The sequence below is a fragment of the Sphaeramia orbicularis genome, chromosome 16 (genome assembly GCF_902148855.1).
Source record: "Sphaeramia orbicularis chromosome 16, fSphaOr1.1, whole genome shotgun sequence".
NCBI classification, from domain to species: domain Eukaryota; kingdom Metazoa; phylum Chordata; class Actinopteri; order Kurtiformes; family Apogonidae; genus Sphaeramia; species Sphaeramia orbicularis.
Window position 1 is genome coordinate 21,509,564 of NC_043972.1, and position 23,749 is coordinate 21,533,312.

At 36.0% G+C, this 23,749-nt stretch overlaps 1 protein-coding gene across 3 annotated transcripts in view; it reads left to right on the top strand.

Moving 5' to 3' along the window:
- dennd4b (DENN/MADD domain containing 4B) overlaps positions 1 to 23,749 on the top strand; it is a 61,799-nt gene that overhangs the window by 11,321 nt on the left and 26,729 nt on the right. For 2 of the 3 annotated variants that reach the window (XM_030157798.1, XM_030157800.1), the window contains exons 1-3: positions 10,680 to 10,824; positions 19,356 to 19,715; positions 23,322 to 23,577. In XM_030157798.1, coding sequence (XP_030013658.1) covers positions 10,808 to 10,824; positions 19,356 to 19,715; positions 23,322 to 23,577 — 633 coding nt within the window. In that variant the 5' untranslated portion in view covers positions 10,680 to 10,807. Of the gene's footprint in view, positions 1 to 10,679; positions 10,825 to 19,355; positions 19,716 to 23,321; positions 23,578 to 23,749 lie in introns of those variants that run through there. The other variant, XM_030157799.1, reaches the window with a different exon arrangement.

Here is a 23,749-nt window from a genome sequence, read left to right on the forward strand (position 1 = left end):
ATGTTCTGATCCCTCCCCCTTCCACTGCTCGACCCCTGTTGTCCAAAAATGGTCACTTCTGGCTCCAAAAAGCCAACATGGTAACAGCATGGTAACACAAACTCCAGTTCAGAAACAATGGGTTCCATCACTTCCTTTAGACAGAAATCTTTGGAGTGGGCGTATCGGGACGTTGCATGGCGTGTGTAGCCACCTGACTGGTTGGATTGGATTCAGGTCCGTAATTGGTCTTCACAGCTGTCAGTCACCTATTTTTGTAACATAAAATACCTTATTAGAACACTATTTGAGTCAGTGAGTGCGTAGAAAAACACTTGGTTACTGATGATAGTGACTACACATTCCTATAAACAGTAATGTGACTGAAATGTGTCACCGCCTTCTGCAGATTTTTATTTTAAATTTTTTTTGATCAGGTGAACATGGATTCAACCTGTGAAAAAGGGAATTTTGAGATTAACACACAAAATGTATTGAAGTAGATTTGGTGCTTTCTAAGACTCATGGGAGATGTAGTTGTTAAATACTGTCATTATAGTTAAAGATTTGAAAGATTGAAATATTTCCGCTGTAGATACTAAATGTTTCTAGTTTGTGGTCTGATGTGATGCCAGTGTGGTTTGGCTGTCTTTTGTCATTTGTCACAGTGCTGTGACCTCTGACCTCTGACGTATTTTGCTGCGGTAACATGTGCTATTCATGAGCAGGACCTCAGTGTGTTGAGGTCTTTGTGTATCGCTCTGGGTGAGATAATTTGCAAAATGACTTGAAAAAGTTGTGTGTGTTTCTATGTGTCCAGTGTGAGTGTTAGTGTGTTCAGTGTTTGTGGGTGTGTGTTTGTGTGCGCGCGCTCAGGGTGTGCATGTGTGAGTGCTCGGTCGCCCTTAGTCATATTGGCTCGTATCCGGCTCCATCCTCATTCACCATCTGTGATAGAAAACCACTCTGTGTTCTTCAGCCACACATGAATATAAACCATCTCTTTATTTTTGCAGGATTATTTTGAGAGCCTCCCTTTAAAGTTTAAAGCTGCAACTATTGGTTATATTTATTGTTGATTAATCTAAAAAAATAAAACACATGAAAGCCCACTGTAACAGAATTCTGTTGATAATGGACCTTTAAAGGTTGATATAATAATAGTTTGAAGCAGGGGAAATCCACATTGATATTATTTCTGCACTTACACAAAGACTTAAGTTCAAATGCCAGTTTTCTTTCAGGGATCATATTGATTAATTACCTTTTTTGTGCTCCAAACTGTATCAGCCTTGAAAAATTAACTCTGCATTGAACGCTGTTTAGAGGGAAATGATGGACATTTTTGCTGAAAAATCACTGAAACCATTAAGAGCTGTAACATTTGGCTATGGTTGTCTACTGCCATGAAGCCTGTGTTTGTTTGTGTTACTGTTGTCAGTCGTTTATTCTGTTTCTAAAATGACTGGATCTATGGTTAATGGACTTGTGCTTATATAGCATCATTCTACCTTAATGATTGCAATACACTGCTTTCACACATAGTCACACAGGTTTTATGAGACAAAATATCTGCTAGAGCGATAAATAGGCTTCAGTTCAGCCCATGGTCAAATGAATGAGGTTCAGCAGAATGTGACTTAAGGACAGGTGAACTGAAAACCTCTGATTTGAGATGGTAACATTCATTTTTACAGGGGGAAAATACTATGAAAGTAATAAAACAAAGCTCAGAAGAACAACTCTGCATCATGGAATGGGAAGGCTGAGGTGGAATTGGTGAATAGACCTGCATTATCACCAGCTTTGATGTGCTTTACTACAATTGAGTCATATGATTGTGTTTAGGGCTCGACAATCATCTTGGGGTGCAGTCAGGGGGACAATGAACATGTTGGGTGAAAAGAAAACTTTAAGATAGACTTATTTTGTCATTTGGAGCTGATACATAGCTGTTTGGGAGTACGAAAACCAACTTTACTATTTCTAAATGATGTCTATAAAAAATGAGAGCAGATTGATTTTCATTGTTTTAACAGACTATATTTGACGTCTGCATTTACATTTTTTTGTCTAATACTTTACTTGCCCAAGAGAGTACTGGTTTATATCTCAACCTTAATGATTATAGGTTTTAAATATTATTTATACTTATTCACTCTAAGCATGATATTGGGATAATATTAAATCATTTGTGCTTGACAGATAATTTTGATTACCAGCCTCGAGGACTTAAGAATTTACCCTACATAACAAAAATCACTTTACCCTGTGTAACCAGACTTCCCTTGATATTGATATCCCCCAATCCTAGACCGATTAATTCTTTTGAGTTGCAGTCAACAATATACCTGACACTATGGTAATGTTAATTTTGGAATCTTCAAGTGAAAACAGCAACTTTTAATATGCTGAAAAATTTGGCAATTTTTTTATGTAGTTTTTTTACCCTATGTAACTGAGATGTTTTTACACAAAGATTTCAGTGAAAATGGCTGAAATTGACAAATGTCTTTGCATGGCCCCAAAGTACTGGGAATACCTTTTCCATCCATGTATTACACTTATAGGTCAGATAAATATAGGACGATTCATTATCATCTGAACAATTTTTTGTACCCTATGTAACCGCTTGACCATGCCCCTTTTAGTGTTTTGCATCACTAAGTTGTGGCAAAGCTCACTTCACTAAAAAGATGCTCACTTTCCAACACTTTGCGTAACTCCTAATGAATAAGAAAAGGGGGAAAATGAGCTTAAGATTTTGAGTAAATCCTAGGGGAAGAAGCAGTGTTGTCATGACTCTGGTCTGAAGCTGAAACGACTAAACCTGCTGATCTTTATTAATGCCACTGTGAAAGAAATGCGCTTCTTTCAGTTTCATTATGTGTTATTGTTTCCATTGTTGTTTAGGCGTTTGCTCCTGGAGCATCTCCAATATTTTAAACCACAAAGTGGCTGTGATGTTAAACTCCACACAGATGAATGAAGTCTAGACTTTGATGCCTTTATTCATTTAGACAGCGCTTTACTTCTAATAAATGTCTTTTTTAGTTTTCAGTTTCCTCTTCACGCTTCCCTTCAGTCTTTTCACTTTGTGTGACAGTAAAATCCCTCCAGAGGTACAAAACAAACTCAGAGGATTTCACCTGGAGGCATTTGTCTGTGGTACTTTTACATGCAAATGTAATGTTCTACATGTTCTATGCAAATATAAAAACAGGGAGGAACTTGTCCTTTTTAACGTTCTGGCTTGTTTTTTACATGTTAGCTTTAAAACAAAGGAATCATATTAAAGTCAACAAAGTAAAAAAAAAAAAAAATTAGAGGATATTTTGTTCTTTTTAAATAAGACGGGTGTAAATAATAGAAGCATGTTTTACTAAATGAAGGTCTGAGTTGAAGTGACATTGGGACAGGATTTTCTCCCTTCATCCAATAAAAAAACCACACAAAAGGCTTTTCAGTTCTGCTTTAACAGCTCAGCGTCTAGAGGCCTCATGCTGCAACAAGTTATCAATTACTTTACAACTATTAAATTCATCTGTAAGTAATTTGATAAATGATTAGAGTTGGTTGTAGAGTGATGTTTTGGAAATAAGAAATCTGAATTCTTTGATTGCATCATCTAGCCTATAATATGAATCTATAATAGTTTCTTTCCTCCTCTATAACAGTAACCTGAGGCCATGTGAACATGTAGCCGGGTATTTATAGAAACTGATATTTCCTCACATCTGTTTTCAAAAATAATGTTGTAAACACCAGATTGTTTTCAATAAGTTTGTTTTCTACAGGAACCTGCACAAATTTGCCATAGAGTGCTATCATGGCGTTAAGGTTAGGATAAACAAAGATCGCATACATGACGATGCATTTTTTTGTTTCATACTGTGACATTCAGGATGCAAAAATTCACATTTCCCCTTGAAAACACACATAAAAATGGAGTTTTCAGAAATAATCATTTTCAGTGCCCTAAACCAGAGTTTCCATGTGGATGAAAGGCAAAAACTCATGAGGAAATATCCATTTTTCCGGCTACCCAGTGTATATGCTACATGGCATGAGTATCCTTTGGTTGTGTATTAAGGATGTCTAGGAACCACTGAAAGAATTGATTATAACAACACGTTTAGTCATAGCCCTATATTCCACTAAGACTCAGTCATAAAAATGGAAATTGTCCATAATTTTTATCCTCAGACCACAGGCCAGGGGTCAAACTTGATTTTGAGGTTTAACTTTTAGTTTTAGACATTGAGGTTGGCTAGTAGTGGATTTTTTAGAAGCTCATTTGATATATTTTAGTTTTTAACAGGGAAAGAGCCCCTGATAAAAAAAAATCAAACGGCTCGAAATGTATGATTTTGACTTCATTAATAACCACATAACAAAAGAAGTGAAGATCTATGTTAAAGTAATTAATACCTGAATAAATCTGGAACTGAACTTAAAACTAATCATCAAAAATGTGTCGTTGTAGGTGCAAATTTTATATTTTGAGCTATTATTTCCAACTCAAAGTCAGTGTTTCCAGCTGCAAAAACCTGATATTAACCATCAGAGCCAGGTTCTACTGATACCAACGGTTTGTAAAATGTCTTATTGGTGCAGGTTAATCAGTCTGTCTCTTTTATGTGAGCAGATAAAGTAAAATCAATGCACTATCCTGAGGAATTGATAGTTTTCTCACTAAAATGGATTTACTCGCAGCATTTTATTTAGTAGGATTTACAAATGCAGGGTTTTCTTACCATAATAACATTTAGGTACAGCATCACCTGAGGCAATTTAATGGTAAAATCAATGTGAATATCATTAAAGCTAAATAATTAAGTTTTTCCAGATCTAGTAATTGCAGTTGGTTTCAGTTGGACTTCCTCAGCTTTTTGGGTGTTTTTTTTTGTAGTCTAGTTTTTCCAACCCCCCCCCCCCCCCAACCACATCTCTAAATCCTCCATGATCTTAAGGAAAACACCGACAGATAATGAATGCAGTTTTTACTCAAATAATGTCAACATTTCTTTGTTGAGGATCCATAAATCCTCTGACTACAGCACCTTAAACTGTCGTTCCCCATTTTTTTCATATCCAATGTACAAAAAGCAAATTGTTATTTGTATTTTTAGAATCAGATTCATGAAGAAATAATGGAATATATGGATTTTGTGAGTTTTTCTACTAATTTCAGATTTTCTATCAAAAGGAACAGATGAAACATGCTTCTTCCTCTGTTTTATAAATATTAACACCAGGCAGTTCTATTTAAGGCGTTGTCAGAAAACACAGACTAGTTTGCATAGTTTGTGTATTTGTGTATTAGTCTGCAGCCGGAGCTCATGGGAACCGAACACTTGTGTCTGAGCAGTAAACAGTAATTATCAGTCGAGTCTGAGAGGACTCGTCTGCAGCAGCTGAAAGTAGAGGAGACTCCTGAAGAGATTTAAATATCCACCGTCTAAATTTAGTCCGTCCACAGAAGCATCAGGACACGCAGCACTTTCCAAAATTATTCCCATGTGACGATGCAGCTTTTTAACCAGAGGCATAAAACGCCTAATCTGGGTGGTTCTTTCACATGTGTTATCATCACAATTTACAACAAGACAAGTTTCATGTAAAACCTGCTTTTGAAATAAGATTCTGTCCTGTCCTGTAGCCTAAATCTGTCCTCATCATGGTTATTTTTCCCCTTTTGTATGTTCAAGTCAAAAATAATAAGGCTGTAATTTGTCATAACTGTATGCATTTACACAGTTATATTTTCACATCTGTCAAAATTACACTGAACTAATGAGTTGAATTAATGTGATAAGGCACAGAACACAATTTTTATGAATTTTTTTTATCATATTAGGAGATTTCCTAGAGTATTTTAGGTACTTATCTAGGCCTACTGAATATCATAATAGAAATGAAATAAATTCTGTTACTCCTCATTTTTAAGTAAAAATTCATCAATCGTGTAGAAATTTAGCAAGATTTTTGCTTGTGGATGTTAGTTTATAAATCGCACGTTAAGTAAATATGTTAAGATAATGAATGCTGTGTGTCAAGGGAAATTATCCTGTTACTTTATTCCCTCAAATCTTCATCTTTAACATTAAAGTGGAGAAGTGTTATGTCAAAATGAACATATTGACTTCTGTAAACAATTTGAGATTCTTAATACTTTTTAAAAAATTTGTATTCATTGGTAGTGAAGCTGTTTGATGAATGAGTAGTGGAAGTGATTGAACAGTGTTTAAACTCTTATGATTAATGACATAATTTAACAGTAGTGAAATTGATCAATGATAGGGACGTACTTATTCATAGTTGTTGGAGTTCACACATCAATTTTATAGTGAAGTTAATAGATTGTTCTCCAGTGAAACTCTGATGGATCAGTTAGCAAAGCTGTTTGTTCAATCAGTAATGGAGGACTTTCGTCAAGAAATAGTGCAGGTTCTCGGTGTAGTTTACAGGACTGTGTTCAGAGTTAAAGCATGTTTTGCATATGTACTCCCTTTAACCCTATTTGCATGGGACTAGTATAAGATGGGGGGTTTAGCCTGGGCGATATATTGAACAAACACAAATAATCAAAGTTTTCCTCTCTGAAATCATGAAAAAATGCACAATTAAATGGCATGAACAGGATTATTCTTCTAGAAACATTTCTTGCAAAAATTTGCTGCATTGACTGCAAGCTGTTGGTTTGTTGTTATTTATGAACTGTGGATGTGACATATAGTTTGAGTAAAAAAAAAAAAAGACTGTTTGAGGAGTATTTCCGAATTAGGATTTGTCTTCGGTCCATAAAGCCACCAGATAATCAATGATTCATTCATTCATTATCTGACCCCGCTTTATCCTCACTAGGGTCACGGGGAGCGTATCCCAGCTACTTACAGGCGAGGGCAGGGTACACCCTGGACATTTCGCCAGTTCCTCACAGGGCTGACATATAGAGACAAACAATCACTCTCACATTCACACCTACGGGCAATTTAGATTAACCAATTAACCCATCAGTGCACGTTTTTGGATTGTGGGAGGAAGCTGGAGTACCCGGAGAGAACCCACACAGACATGGGGAGAACATCCAAACTCAACACAGAAAGGTTGTGCCCCCCCCCCGCCGGTCGACTGGTGTTGGAATTGAACCCAGGACCTTCTTGCTGTGAGGTACAAGTGCTATCCACTGCACCACTGTTTCGCCCCAGATAATCAGTGAAAGTATTAATTGTCCATAACATTGATAAAATCAAGCTTCATTTTTTTCATCCATATGGCCCAGCTTTACTGTGAACCTCTGGTCATTTGTAATAATTGCAGACATTGTCTGTGATCCTGATACTGTTCCCATCTGCCATGTCTGTAATTTGTGAAGTATAAATTACCCTGTCCTATTTCAAGTCCTGTAATAATGTTAATCACATCCAACATCTGTGATTTGGGGGGGTTGCAGCATTGTTTGTTTCTGTCATGCATTGTTTCTGTCTATTTCCTGGTTGAGGACTGTGGAGGCTGCACTGGTAATGACAATTTAATGTTTTAAAAGCATTTTGGATGGAAATTCAGGAGGTTCATGTCCCAATATTGCATGAAGGTTCACTGAAAGAACCACCTTAAATCCTTCCAAATATGATGAGATTTTATGGCTTTCAGGACAGCGCTTGTAAGGGACATTTGTCAACCGTTATCTTGCAAGTGTCAATCTCCAAACCACTTGAGGTCCCCAGTTCATACTAGTCCTGTGAAAATAGAACTTTTGTATTAACTCTTCTGTGATTTAACTTCAGCCTTAAGAACAAAAAGCGATTAATTATGATTAATCAGTCTAATTTGAGTCATTACTTTATCTTGATCGATTGCTGGTGTTAGTGCAAAGTGTAGGAGCTGGAACTTGGAGCCTGAGGAGAAAAAAGCCGGTGTTGTCTTTACAATCGGCTCATTGAGGTCATTGAGAGATGATGAACCAGAGGAAACAAAGAGGCTTTGTTGATCTTAGTGAACCGTGATGCTTCGTACCCGACACACACAGCTCTGACACACGCGCACACACACACACACACACACAGAGGTTGTTGTGCAGACATGTTAAACACTTTCACACCTTTTTCCCTCCTCATGCTCAGCTCACTCTGCTTCATTTTTCATGTTGCAGATAAACCAGAAATGAAAGCGTTGTTTTTCTTCTTCGCTACATTGCTCATTTCCTGTGGCAGGTTTTCAGTGAAATGAAAACCGCCGTGTATCCTGACGTGATGTACAAAGCAGGTGCAAAAAGACGACAAGATATTTATGTAAGAGGAGGAAGTCATGTGTGTGCAGCTCAGTGAGGCACTGATACCAGTTCTATAATCATCCCTCACGTTCGTACCAGCCATTATCTGTCCCAAAAGAATGTGGACTCCCCTGTTTGTATCTTCAGTATTTGGCTTTTTTCAGTGAAGTTCCGGTCTGAATCCTGCACCTATAATGATCTTATGTGCCTCTAATTCTGTCAAAAACTATGTAAAAGATGCAATAAGATGAAAATGAAAAAATTGCACCTAGACTATATGAAAAAGACATGACAAAAACAACATAAAAGATGTAACAAGATGAAAATAATGTAAAGAACACAAGATGAAAAAGATATAACAAAACAAGAAACAACATAAAAGATGTATGATAAGATAGACTTATTAAGACTTTATTGATCCCACCATGGGGAAATTGCAGTGTTTACAACAGCAAAATACAAAAAACTAAAAACATACATACATACATACATACATACATACATACACAGCCTATTATTTACATATTTACAGTATAGATGTGCATAATGTTGGTATAGATGTGATATGGTGGGATTTACTTTGAACCATTATATATTCTGATGGCTGTGGGAAGGAATGACTGGTGGTATCATTCCTAAAAACATGAAAATAATGTGAAAAAAAACAAAACAAAAAAAAAACACAAGATGATTAAGTTGTAACTAGCCAAAAAAAGACGACATAAAAGATGTAAAAACATGAAAATAATGTAAAAAAAAAAAAAAAAAAGATGAAAAAGATGTAACAAGACAAGAAAGAACATAAAATGTAAAAATATGAAAAAAATAACAAAAATGAAGTATAACAACAAACTACCGTAAAAGACAACAATGAAAATAATGGAAAAGATGCGATGACAAAAATGTCATAAAACATGTAGGATGAAAAAGACGTAAGACAAAAACGATGTAAAAGTTTAACAACATTAAAACATTTAAATATGTAACAAGACAAAATCATACCTGTAGTCTCAGATTTTGCAACCAGAGTTCTTATTTAAGAAAATGATATGAAGGCAGATTATTTATCATAGTAACCTGTTCCTTCTCACGTTAATTTGTATTTTTGCTTGTTTACCGTGTTCTAAAGCTCATAACCGAAGAACAAGAAATTAATCAATTACACCTCCTTTGAAACTTAATAACCTCTAGTTTCAGAAAATTTCTTAGTTTTCAATTTTTTTTTAGTATGTGACTAAAATACAAGCTGAACTACATACACTAGTCCCATTAGCTTTGATTGTTATGTGGTGATTTTTTTTTTTTTTTCTTTAATTATGTTTTGGTGCTCAGGAATACAGTAAAATAAATGTGACTCAGTTGTGGAAAATCTAAACTTTCTAACAAGGCGTAGCATTTTTACATTGACAAAAGGTTAATTGTTGAAACTTTAATGTATTTAGTACAAAATGGCGACTGGATCACAGATGATGCAGTGGGAATGGAGACAAACTATTCAGAAAAGATGCAATAATGTCAGATTCACACTAAGACAGAGATGATGTAAATATAAAAGCAACATAGGAGGTGATGTGTGGTTTTATGTTCAAAACATTTTGCAAATCATTAAAAATATTTGTTCAACATAAAACATACAAGAGTAAAATTATGTGAAACAACAAAACACAGTTATTTTGTGTTTTATTTGACAGTGTAAACAAAATAAATCCCAAAGACTAAAAGCTTTACATCACAATAACAATAATTATCACATATATAATTAGGATTGGAGTCTATGAAACCTTTCCAACAGATAAATGTAGGAAACAAATTCTACAAACTCTACAACATAAACCACAATATTTAGATGTGAGTAGTTTAAAAGTAACCTCATTTTAGCTTTTAGCAAAGAAAACATGGCTGCACTTTGAGATAACGTGAAGGACCTGAACGTTGGCGATTGAAAGTCCAGTGAGCAGATATTTGACTCGGCTTTTAGCGTTTCGTCCTCTGTGGGCGTCTTTGTTTTAATGAGGCTGCACCTGGAAAGTCTTTGACCTCGTTTCCACATTTAACTGTGTGTTGCATTCACACACACACACTTTATCTGCAGCATCACTGGTCAAATCACTTCCTCAAAACACTAACCATTCAGAGGAAGGCATTTATTTGGCCATGTTTTACTTTATTTCTATCGTAACCTGCAGACAAACAGGTGGGAGGTGCAGAAAGAAACAGGTGCAGAAAGTTAAGAACCAGAAGTGGTTTTTAGGGGAAACACAGTACAAAGCTGCTGGGGTTAGCCTAATAATAATACTGTCATTTAATCAAATTGAGAAATACTTCCTCTCAGGCTTCTCACTTCCTCTTGGTTGCAGCCCTGACTCAAAAAAAAGATCTTTTAAGGTACTTCCGCTTTGTTTTTAGGAGTTAAAAAAAAAACACAGAAGAACAAATTGAGTAGCTGAATTTAGTCCTGTAGATGAAGCCACAGTTTGAGAAACAAAATGTGAGTGAATTTTGAAGATTTCTGAGGGATTTATCGTAACCAAAGCTGCTGACAGAAGACAGGAAATGATGGGGGAGATGAGGTATGGCATACATCATCACTCTAGTCCTATATTTATGTCGGTCACCTGAACGCACCATCGTACCACTGTAACATCTACATGTAGGAAATGCTGTTTTGAATGTGAAATATTAGCTGTAATATGTTTTAAATGTATATATATCTAAGGGATCTGACTCATGAAACTCTTTTAACGTGTGGTAAATATTTGCCCTTGAATGTACCACCGAAACCACAGGATGCAGCTATGGCATGTTTACTCACAGTGAAACATAAATGCGTCTTTCTGTCAACCACTAAACATGTGATGTCCAATACAGCTAAGCGGAATGTTAAAATAGTAGAATGGTTAATTAGAATATATCCAAGTCAGAGCAGGGAAGCTGCCATCACTGCATATTGGAGAAACCAGTACAGTACTGGGTGTCTACTGGATGAACAGGATATTGGCTGATAGGTAAATTCACTGTTTATGGATCCGTAACAATGTTCGATCAAACGCTGAGCTCGAGAACAGACGTTTTGTTTTGTCTTTCAACTCATTTCTAGGTTGTTAAGTCACTGTTGTTGCATCTTTTGCATTATTTTCATCTCGTGTCTTTTGTATTGTTTTTGTCTTCTGTGTTGTTTTTTTAGATTTTCATCTATATTTTGTTTACATCTTTTTGGTCACGTCTTTTTTTGTCATTTTCAGCTTGTTTCTACTTTTACAACATTTTCATGTTGTTGTTTCTGCTTTTGCAAATAATTTAAAGCCACAGATAACCATCTGACTTCTCCATTATCTTACATACTTACAGTATCTTTCCCTCCTTATGTTTTATTGACGCTTTTCTCTTTCTGCCATGAAAAAAACCCGTGCTGATACTCAGATAACTGTGATGCCATGCGCCATCCTCTGTCATAGAAGACACGTGTCGCTGTATTTCCCTGGGTTTTCCAGTATGTATCACAGTCGTGTGTTTCCATCGTTGCACGTTGTCCACCTTAAAAAGGGAAGTAACTGTGATGAAACAGCGGTTTCAGCCAAATCTGCTGCAGCAGCAGACACTCCCCAAATGAACCTCAGTGACCGACGTATTCTCAGAATAGATGAGTGGAGTTGAGATGCTTTTACAGGGGAAACATACTGATTGACAGGGAAGAAAGTGGATTATGCATTAAGTTATGACAGAGGTTCCACCTTTGACCTTTCACACAGATTCTGCCTCTCCTGTCATTATTTTTCAATTTTTCGCATCCAGAAGTCAGTATCAATTGTCAAATGTGATTTGAATCAGAAAAACCTTAAGCTTCAGTTCCCTTAAAGCTGCTTGTGATTTTCATTACCAAAGTTGAATAAAGTTGAGATTTTGTGTCTGTATATCCTACCTGTGGTTGTACTTGGGTGTTTTAGTCATCCAAATGAATTTTTGTCAACATCTAACTTTGATCTAAGTAACTACTGTAATTTCTAAACACCTTTTATTGTACTTTTAAGACCTTTAACTTGCCCAACATAGCTCTTGGAACGTAATTCTTAATATAGTCTCATGTTACTAATTTACTGTATGACTGGTTTTCTTAGTATGTATTTTTTTTTTTTTTTTACAAAGGAGCATCTGAATGAACAAATAAGACAAAAAAGGTGATTTTTTTTAATTATTTTTTTAAAAATTTGTATAAGTATGTGGACAGAATTAAAAATGTACAAATCCTGGAAGAGATAGTTCAGATTTTTTATGCTATTTTTTTTTTTTTATATAGAAGTTTTTGGAGATTTTTTTTTTTTTTTGGTAATGAGATAAAAAAGATTTTTTTAGGAGGGTTGTAGTCTGGCTCATAGGATGTATGTGCAGAATAAGGGTCAGGATCATCATTCTCTTTCCTTCCTCCATCTGTGTGTTACCATTTCCAGAGTCATCCTCTCTCTGCTTGAAAAACTGCAACCTTCAATCTGCAAATACACACTGAAAATGATAAGGTTGGATTTACAATGGATTATAGCATGTTTATAACCATCCTGTAGATTTATACTGTTCCTTATTATATACCGCTGTTCTTTGTTGTTTATTTAAATTGTTGCTAAATTGAGTTCAGCAATTACTTAAGTAATCAAAATTACAAAACACATTAAGCCACGGGTGATACAGAGCATATTTAATGAAATTTACAGAATCTTTTCCTGATTTTAGCTTTTATTTTGAAGGACACAACTTCTTTACAATGAACTGAGATCATTTATGTCTAAACAACTCATAAACAAGACAAAATATGATAAACAGAAACTGAATTTTACAGGGCGAAGCTAAAAACAAGCTAAAAACTCATTTTAAAAACAATATTTTTGAGAGAAGGTAAGGGTGAAGAAGAAAAAGGTAATGTAAGACTGAATAAATGGTGATAGTGCTCATTATATAGTGTTATTGTTGATTTATAAACTCAGTGATGTTTATAAAATCTACATAAGCCTCTGTCCTGGTCCGAGTTATCCTCACGACACAATAGTTTCTAATTCTGAAGCAGTAGCAACAATAATTCTGCAGTGAATTAAATGTATGATGAGCATGTGAGTAAATTAACATAAAGGAAACCCAAGGGAAGGCACAAAAGGAGGATAAAGAACAAAAAGATAAGCAGTAAAAATAAACACTGACTGTCAATGTGTTCCATTGTGATTCTAAACCTGGTCGTCTGCAGCCCAGTGTTGTTCTGAATCTGAATGATGATGAAGGAGCCTGTTTTTATTCGTCCTCATCTGTCTCACACCTGTGTCCACTCGTCTTCATCTACACTGTTCAGTTTGTAGATTAAAACACTGGCGCCAATCACAGCCGTTACCTTTGTGTTTTATCACCTCGGGGAGATGCCTTGTTATCACATGAGCTGCTTTGTCACCAGGATGTCATCGATGAACAGGAAACAGGCTGCCCGTCCTCTTCCTGTTTGCCAGATGACCTTTGACCCCCGCTCTCTCTGTCCTCATTATCACCTCTGTCTCATTTTCACCTTCTGATGATGGATGAGAGCTGAGGATAAAGGAGGAAGGAAGAGAATAAAACAAACATATGAACTACAGGGGTTGGACAAAATAATGGAAACACCTTCACCTCAAGATGATAATGCCCCAATCCATACAGCTAGAATTGTTAAAGAATGGCATGAGGAACATTCTAATGAAGTTGAGCATCTCGTATGGCCGGCACAGTCCCCAGACCTCAACATTATTGAGCATTTATGGTCAGTTTTAGAGATTCAAGTAAGACGTCGATTTCCACCGCCATCGTCTCTAAAAGAGTTGGAGGGTATTCTAACTGAAGAATGGCTTAAAATTCCTTTGGAAACAATTCACAAGTTGTATGAATCAATACCTCGGAGAATTGAGGCTGTAATTGCCGCAAAAGGCGGACCTACACCATATTAAATTATATTTTGTTGATTTTTTAAGGTGTTTCCATTATTTTGTCCAACCCCTGTAGTTTATATGTAACTGTTGAATCAGCTCCAGATACTTGAATGAATGAATGAATGAGTGAATGAAATCTTTATTTCGAACATGTCAACAGTGAAATCAAAACAAAAATCAACCAACAAAATATAAGTACGGGTACAAAAATTATTGATAAGCAAACAAAAAACAAAATGAAGAAATAAATAATAATAGTTGTAGTAAATAAATAAATAAATAAATAAAACAAATGAAATTAAATTATACATGCTAGAAAAGGAGTAGGAAGAAGTAAAAACTTATGTACTCCTACTCCCAATTTCTATTCCTTATCACTATATAGCAATTATTTTGTATGAATATCAATATAATACTACTACTACTACTACTACTACGAATAACAACAACAACAGTATAACAATATCACACTTCCTTTTTCCTATATACGCTAATATGATAATACCCATTTACAACTTACCCTACCAGATATTAATACCAGATATTAATAAAAACTAAAAAAAAAACAAAAAACAAACAAAACAAACAAACAAAACAAACAAACAAAACAATAACACACATACATATGTAATATAAATACATATAATATTCTATATTGTCCTATATAGTAATAGTATATTCATATATCCATATTTAAACTAGATATTATCAGCACATATGTGGCAAAGCCCCACAATGAAAAACAACCAGATTCCTCCCCTCAAGCCCTTTCCTCTACGTATTTTATGTTTATGTTTACGCATTTGGCAGACGCTTTTTTCCAAAGCGACTTACAGGGGAAAACCAATTAAATCACTCAATCAATCAAATTTTATTTATATAGCGCCAGATCACAAAAAAGTTATCTCTTGACATTTTATATATAGAGTTGGTCAAAACCAGACTCTAAGTCAATTTCTACAGAAACCCAACAGAATCCTCCTGGAGCAAACACTTGTGACTGGTGACAGTGGCGAGGAAAAACTTCCCTTTAACAGGCAGAAACCTCGAGCAGACCCAGACTCCTGGAGGATGGCCGTCTGCCTTGACCAGTTGGGGTTAAAGAGAGAGAGTAGAGAAGGGGAAAAAGAGAGAGCGATAGAGATAGGGACTGGGGGAGAAATGATTTTGTAAAAATCATTTGTTTGTATTTGTTTTTAAACTGTTGGATGTTTGTACTTTGGCGTTAAATGTGAGATTTCAGAAATTCATTGATTTGTCTGTTCTCATTCAGTCTGTGTTTTAACTTGAAATACTGTCAGGGAGGATGCTGTATTGGTTGAGATCCAGTTGTTCTTACAATACTTCTGATAGGTTCTAAACACTTTACACTGGGAATGAACAACAAAATCTGGAGATACACTGACCCAGTAATTTGATCATCATGATTTCTCTCTTGTCAAAGTTGCTCAGATTCCTACTCTTGTCATTTTTGCTGTTTCCAACACATCTACTTCAAGGTCTTCATGTTCACTTGTTGCCTAAATAATGAAATAATCAAAATGAATACCACTTTGTCTGATCGGTGTACAGTGGGTCAACAGTTTTGTAAAATCAATTTAAGGAGTATCAATGTGGTTAAGTGAGACTCAATATAAAAACAGCCCCATATTTTCAGTTCATTGGAAAACCATGGCTGAGTAAAATAGATTATAGCGCTGTGTTATTGTCTGTATTATTAATGAGAAACAGTATGTAACAGAATGTAGTCTGTAATGTTTTTTTCAGGAAGTGATGTAGCCTTTCTCATTGTTTCTATCTGAAAACAAAATGTATTTTCTATCGATTTCAGTTCTACTTATGATGCTCTCGCTGCAGGTGGATTTGGGTTTTGTTTTGTCATGTTACAGACTGAGGTGGCTCACATAGAGGATGCTTTGGACAGTGCAGCTGTTTATATTAGCCTGATTTTTATTTATTTATTTATTTTTTGAACAATTCTTATTAAGAGGCAGTTAAGATTTACTTGTTTGAACACTGTTGGCATTAACTGATATTAAAGTACAATATTATAAAAAAAACAAACAAAAAAAACAAAAAACTGAAGATGCAACCATTAACACTGAATGTGAGTCATTGACGGGTGAATTGTAATAGAATGGCCAGTGAAGAGTCAACTTTGTGGTGGTTAATCCATGTATGGGAGTTTAGTTTCATACTCCCTGAACCGCTCTTTTCACAAACCTGATGATTCCTTGTATTATCCGGCCATTATGTTCCCTATCAAACTGATGGTTATTTAAGAAATGAGAAGCTACTCAACCCCTTCAGTCAGGGTTAGAGAACCTATTCCAGCCTAAACGTATTCATCAATGCGGTAGTTATCCAATGGATGGCTCTTAACTTTTTGCTTAGTGAAATCCAGGCTGTGTATCATGTTAGTCATGTTGTTTATTGCTGATACGAAACAGTTGGATTTCATGCCGTAACTCCAGTGGCATAGATTGCTGATGTAGGACACTTTATAATTTGCTATCCACCTGAATACTGAAAAATGTTCCAGCTTCAGCTCCTTTAACCAAACTGAATTTGTCCTACAGTCGATCTTCCACTCAAAAACGTTCTAGTAGTACGTAAACCATCCACAATCCAAGAAAGAAGCCTAGTCATACTTGGTCGTCTTTATGAAAGCATTAGCATTTTCTCGCTACCGCTTTCTTACGTACATTTTGTATTTAGTTTTAGTTTCATTTTACACAGAAGGACAGAGGAAAGGCCATTGTTATTGATGCTGTCTCTCAATAATTAAAAGGTCATCAATACACTGTAGTTTCATTTTTTGTCATTGTCAGCTTGGTGCTGTACTTTAAATCATCCAAACAGGAGGAGAATGTACATTCCTACTGATGTTTTCTTCTTTTTCATTTGTAAAGCAGTGTCTTTTTTATCACTTACTCACCCTGAGGTTTAATTCTTTGGTGTCTTCTGATGAAAGTGCACGAGCTGCAGGGATTTTCCCATAATGCAGCAGTAATCTGGAGCAGACGAATATTGAGATTAGTGGATGACGACTCTCATGCATAAAGGATGTAAATGCAAAACCTGCTGCATGCAACATAAACACTCAGTGAGATATAAAACTGTAGATTTACTATAAAACAGAAGTGGAGATGAAGGAGTAGATCGTTAAAAGCAGATGAAGACGTGTCAGATTCTCTCTGTGGATATTCGACGAAGAAAAAGCAGAGATGGAGATTTTCGAGGGCAGGAGACGTTTACAGTTACATAAGAGTGCTTTTAGCATCACACATCATCACTGCATCCTATTTTTATAGCTCAGACACACACACACACTCACTACACATTTTGTAACTAAGCCTACTGTACCTCTGTTTTCTCTGTCAAATGTCAGGGAAGAGTCAGGGACAAGACGGCAATAAAACACAGTATTTCAGATGATAATGATGTTTATGAGGATAATAAAACTGGTGTTAAACAGACAGTGAGCATAAATGAAATACATTAAATGTCAGACAATGAAGTGGTCACACACCGATTGGTCAAGAGGATTTCATGACTCATCTGTTTGACCTAAAGGCCACTTCAGTCACAAATAACAAAATGAACATAAATGAACAAAAATGTCAACAAAATGGACAGAACTTTGTAAAAACTATCAATGAAATCAAAAAGAAAATAGTGCCACATATCTTATAATATTTCATATCTGAAATAAGTTGAAAATGGTGCAGTAATTTTGTGAAAATCTACTGTGTGTAGTGGAACATTTGTACATGAATGCTGAAAGATATGAAGAATATCACAAAATTTCACAATAATTTACATCATACAAATTGTAATTATTTTGTGCTATGACCATAACTTTAATCACATTTTTTCCCTAAGTGGTGGTTGAATTTCCACGCAATTTTTACTCTGTATTATGATCATCTAAAATCAAAGCAATCTGGTCAAAACATTACATTTTATGATATAGAATCCTGATCCATGACCTGAATCACTGTTTTTCTCCATGCTTTTAATATGTTTTCCCTTAGTTTCCTGTGGTTTCAGGAGGCTTACACTGTGCATGACCACTTTATGTCATTATTATTGTTACTTGACTAAAATGTCTGCACCTTTCTGTCATTATTGGACCAATATTATTGCCGTATTTAGGCAATATTAAGGAGAAACCTGGTTACACTAATTTGCAATGATATCGACATACAGAGACATTTATAGACAAAACATGCAAAGTTATAAATGATCAGTGATATCCATCTCACATTCAGGTGAAGTGGTTGATTTTGGTGACAAAAACTGGAAGCAGGCTTTCCTACTTCAGATTAAACCCATGTGATTTGATACACAGTTTGTTCAGTTCTTCTGAAAAGCACATCCTGACTAAACTGTCATGCTTGTTACAGTCTTACTCAGAATGCAATGACAATGTTAATATGTTAGGGGTCCCAGCTTGTTTCCACTGACCTTAAGTGGACAAAAATAAGTAGTTGCAGATTGCACTTATTATTAGTACTTATTACTTATTGCACTTACTTAGTAACATTTGATGGACGTCTACTTGTTTATCTGCAGTTGTGGCTAAAGTTTTGGCTGTGACACACATTTACATTTTTTCATAAATGTGATTCATTTGCCAGTAAAAGTCTTTCACATTTCTAAAATGCTTATAAGTATTCATCATTGTACCAAGAAACATGTACGGAAAAATTCTAGAAAAAAAATAAATAAATAACAGAAGCTGCAAAGCTTGCAGAAAAATATTATGTCACTGCCAAAACCTTTGGTCATGGCTGTAGTTTCCTGAGGTTTAGGGGTGAGGCTTATGTTGATATTGTTGTCATTTGACTGAAATCTCTGCATTTTTGCATTGTTCTTGGACTGATATTATTGTGAAATTTAGATATTATCTAGCAGAAACCTGAAACTAATCGGGTACATGAGGTCCACTTAAACCCACAGTATGTTTTTACTGGATTAAATTATCTAAAATGTCTCCTCCAACTGTATCCGTTTATGTGACTTGTTCTGTTTCTCATTCTGACCTCAAAGTATTTTGGTGACTTGTTTTTAACATCACTGTGGTTTTCTTCATTGTTAGTTGAACTCATATCCAGTTGAGTTTGACCTTTTGAAATGACAGTGCTGTGTTTTCCTCTCTGCAGTGGAGGGCAGACAGACGGCATGACAGAGGAGAAATGTCCCCAGCTGGTGGACTACTTTGTAGTGGCAGGTCTCGACCCTGCGGGGCCCTGGAGGCCCCTGGACGAGGATGGGAAGACCTCCATGTCCTCGTCGTCATCCTCCTCGTCCTCCTCATCTTCGGCGGGCCGAGCGGTGGAGCCGATCACCGACCTGGCAGTGATCGCCCGGGGGCTCGGCGAGGAAGTACCGGAAGGCTTCACCTGCATCGAGAGGACTCTGGGCGGGCATTCGGCAGAGCTGAGCGCAGGACTCATCAACAACCCCCACCTGTACCTGTGCTACAGGAGGGGCCGCGACAAGCCACCCATCCTGGACCTGGGGTGAGAACGTAGTCTGAGGTGTTAGCTGTGTTGAGGTTTGATCCAGATGGATGAGCATGTAGAGGAATAGTTCATATTCATACTATACCTACGTATGAAATTAACCTTCTGAGTGTAGAAGTACAGTCAGTCACAACTATGGAAATCCAGTGTACATAAAATGATGGAGCTGTAGAACATCTTTATAAACATTATAAATGGACACTTTCTGATACATTGTTCAAATCATAATTTTTGAGAAAATCTACAGTTTTCATATCTGAGGTTATATTTAATAGATATTGAATACAGTTTTGATATAGCTATATCAGTAGTTTTTGTTTTTGGATTTTGCTGGTATCCATCAACTTAACAGAAGTTTCCACTTAAATATTATCATAAAAACTTTGAGTGGGTGCCTAATTACCCTTAATTAATGGTTATTTTATGTTAAAATTAAAGGTGAAATTAAGAGACAGTTTTATTTTTGGTTGAATTTGTGTTGACGGCATTACCTTTAATAGTAAAAATGACAACCCTGGGGGTACAAAAGCATATAAGTATGGAGTGTTTGTTTGAGAACCTGGAATTTATGTGGATGTTCATCTCGCAAAGCAGTAGGTGAAAAAGTGATTTAATGACAATTGTAAGGGCTTTAATATTATTTTACATTTTGTGATCTGTTCGGAAGGACTTTTGCAGTCATTTTACAGACATTCTACTTGCCTGATAATATAGAAGTCGACTTAACTATTTCTCACTTTATTAGAAAACAGAAAACTGTTGAACATGTAAGTTAAATGCCTACCTACCTAAATAAATAAATAAATCTTAATCACCAAACAACAAACATCAAATAAAAACTCTTTCCATTTGAGAAGCTGAATATACAGTAAACTGATGGCTACTGTTGGTATTACTTCTGCTGCTATCAGTAGTTTGTAAAACATACTATTGACATTAACCTGTTTATATATAACAGGTTTATTATACTTTATTATAGGTTATACAATAGACCACATGGGAGGATCTCATCAAATTGTCATCAATATTTTCCCTGAACAGGAGCTCCATTAAATGCATCTGACAGTTTGTCTTTGTGCTCTGAAAACAGTAAGTGAAGAAAAAAATCCATTGTTTGGTGATTAGTGCAGGTTAAAATGAAAGCACAGTGTGGCTTCTCTCATACTAAAGCAGGTCCAGTCTTTCAACGTGTTCAGTTTATGTAATCCACAGTGTGATGTAATGATCGATGTTCCGACTCATCTCATCACACATTCTCTCTATTGTTCCCGTTCTCATTAATTAGGCTGGATTACACTCTGTTAGAGGATAATGAGACAAATCCTCTTAAAGGACACATCAGATTACATCTCTTTTGTTCAGAAGTGAAGCTCAGAGGCAGCAAAATCCCATCATTATCATTCACTGCTCTTTTCAATTTTGGGATTTGGATGTCATGTTTTTATCGCTTAGAGCAGTGAATGTTACACCTCAGTTCACATTAGGTCAATTTTCATTCTTCATTTGTATGAATCACCTTTGCTGGTAAAAATAATCATAATAGGTGCATTTATTTGTGAGAAAAATGTCTGAGATATGTGCTGATTACTTCCAAAGCTCTGGAGCCAAAAATGTATTTAGTATTTGGGATATTGGTGAATAATCATGTTCTGTCACGGTATAGAGAAATGTCCTGAAGCTCTCATTGAAATCAGTAAATCAAGGCTGAATTGGATACAAATCCAGATGTTTACTTATGAAGTGACAATGGTTAAAACCTCAGACACACTGAGCTGCTCAGTAAATAAATTTAACAGTCAGTAGATTGACTTACGACGGCAGAGCTGCAGTGTGTACACTTCATATATTATAGGAGAAGAAAGTAAAAGGTTAGGTAAAATAAGTGTACAGATGAGTAAAGTGAACCAGGCAGACTTTGGGAGTTTAGATGCTTTCTCTGAATATCAAAATACAAGCACAAAGATAAGCAAAACCTGAATGTAAAATAACAATACAAGCAGTCCTCAAGCAACAATAAATCTCCAGTTAATTAAAATTTAACCAGCTTTTAGCAAATATTCTGGTTCATAGAGATCAAACAGTAATCAATCATCAGTCATTTTTTTTGTGCAGTTTCAATGTACAGAAACAGTGCACATTAATAAACATTTGATAAGAAAGAAACCACCTTACAGTGGTGGCAGACTACACATAAGGGCATAAAACACATTCAAAAACAATGTACAAACACACTTCAGATTATTGTAAGTGTAATTATGGAATCACAGCTTAAAATAAGAAAAGCTTTATGAAGTGATAAGAGCCTGTGAAACTGTATGAATTCATTCACATAATTTAAACAGCTTTGTTGGATGATGCCAAGATACAGCGACATTTATGGACAAAGGATACAAAGTTAAAACTGCTCAAGTAAAAACACTCTTTGAAATCATTGCTTTGAAATGTCCAGAGGTGTAGAGTCAATCCTAAGATTATATTGTAGTGTAATGTAGAGCTCAGAAATACTAGCAAAGAAGTTTCCTTATTAATTGCTATTGATAATTATTGCATCATGATCAGTATCAGATCAGTTTTTTTGGTGCTGATTGAAATTTGAGGAAATCAAATGATTGTTTTTGGTTTTAAATTGTTCTCTACAGCATACGCTTTTGACAAATCGAGGCAGAACATTCAAGACTATTATCAAATGTTTGTTGAACATCAAAATATAATGGAATATAATTAAGGAAAAAACAAACATTCTAAACCTTTCATGAGTGTTTTAGCTGAGAGCATGAACAAAAGCTAAATCGTTAATGACAGTGATAATTATCACTGCTGAATAATCTCTAGAATTGATGTAAATAAATAAATGCATTTTACCGACTCACTCAGTGGGTGAAACACTTAACACAGTGTTTTTCAACCTTGGGGTCGGGACCCCAAGTGGAATTCAAATGGGGTCTCCTGAAATTTCTAGTAATTGAAAAAAATTAAGAAAAACTTACTAATAAAAACTCTATGGTGAGTTGGCAGAGGCAATCACAATATATAACAGACATTACAAACTGTGGTTGTGAAACTGAAGCACTGTGGTTCTGTTTATCTGTCAAATGTTCATTGTGGTCGGTTTCAGATGCTGCAGCTCTTTCATAATTAATAGTTTGAGTTATTGTTTGTTCAGTATTGATTGTCAGCCTTGTAAATCCAAGCTGGACTGACTGTACATATCCTGACCAAAGAAAATCTAATTCTTTGTGTAGTAATCTACACCTTGGTTTTCTGCCTCCATCCATAATAATATACATTATATAGACTACATGTCCTCTAAAATTAACGTTTATTTGCAACATAATATAGCAAACTATTACATGACCAAAAACAAATGAATTTTAGCAAAAAAATGTCTCCGCTCTGGGGTCACCAGAAATTTGTGATGTTAAAATGGGGTCACGAGCCAAAAAAGGTTGGAAACCACTGACAACACCTCTGACCAACCACTGACAGAAAACTGTTAGACCAGCATGAGGGATCGGACTTCAGGGTCTCATCTGCTGGGTTTGGAGGTCTGAATGGGGGTCCTGGTGGAGTCTTGGTGGTCTGATGTGTCCTCTGTCTCTCCAGGGTTCTGTATGAAGGGAAGGAGACTCTGAAGCAGGGCTGGTATGTCATCGAGACCACCCCCTACAGCCGCTCAGCCAGCCTGAGCTCGGGGGGCGGACCCACGGCTCACAGGGTCTTCCTGACCTACAGACGGGCTCTGGACTCTCAAGGTCTCCACACGCTGGGGGTCACAGACATCGCACTGCTGCTGCCCAGTAAAGCAGAGGTGGCACCACACACCTTCTGCAGAGTGGACAAGAACCTCAACACCGGCATGGTGAGATATCCTCAGACAGGACCATTATGTTTACGTATGATTTCTTTTTTTTTTTTAGCTTTATTATATTCACACACTCAGGTTAAGCACTTCATTGTTTCACTTAATTTTACTGATATACACTATATGGACAAAAGTATTCAGACACATTGAATCCAGGTGTTTCTGTGCT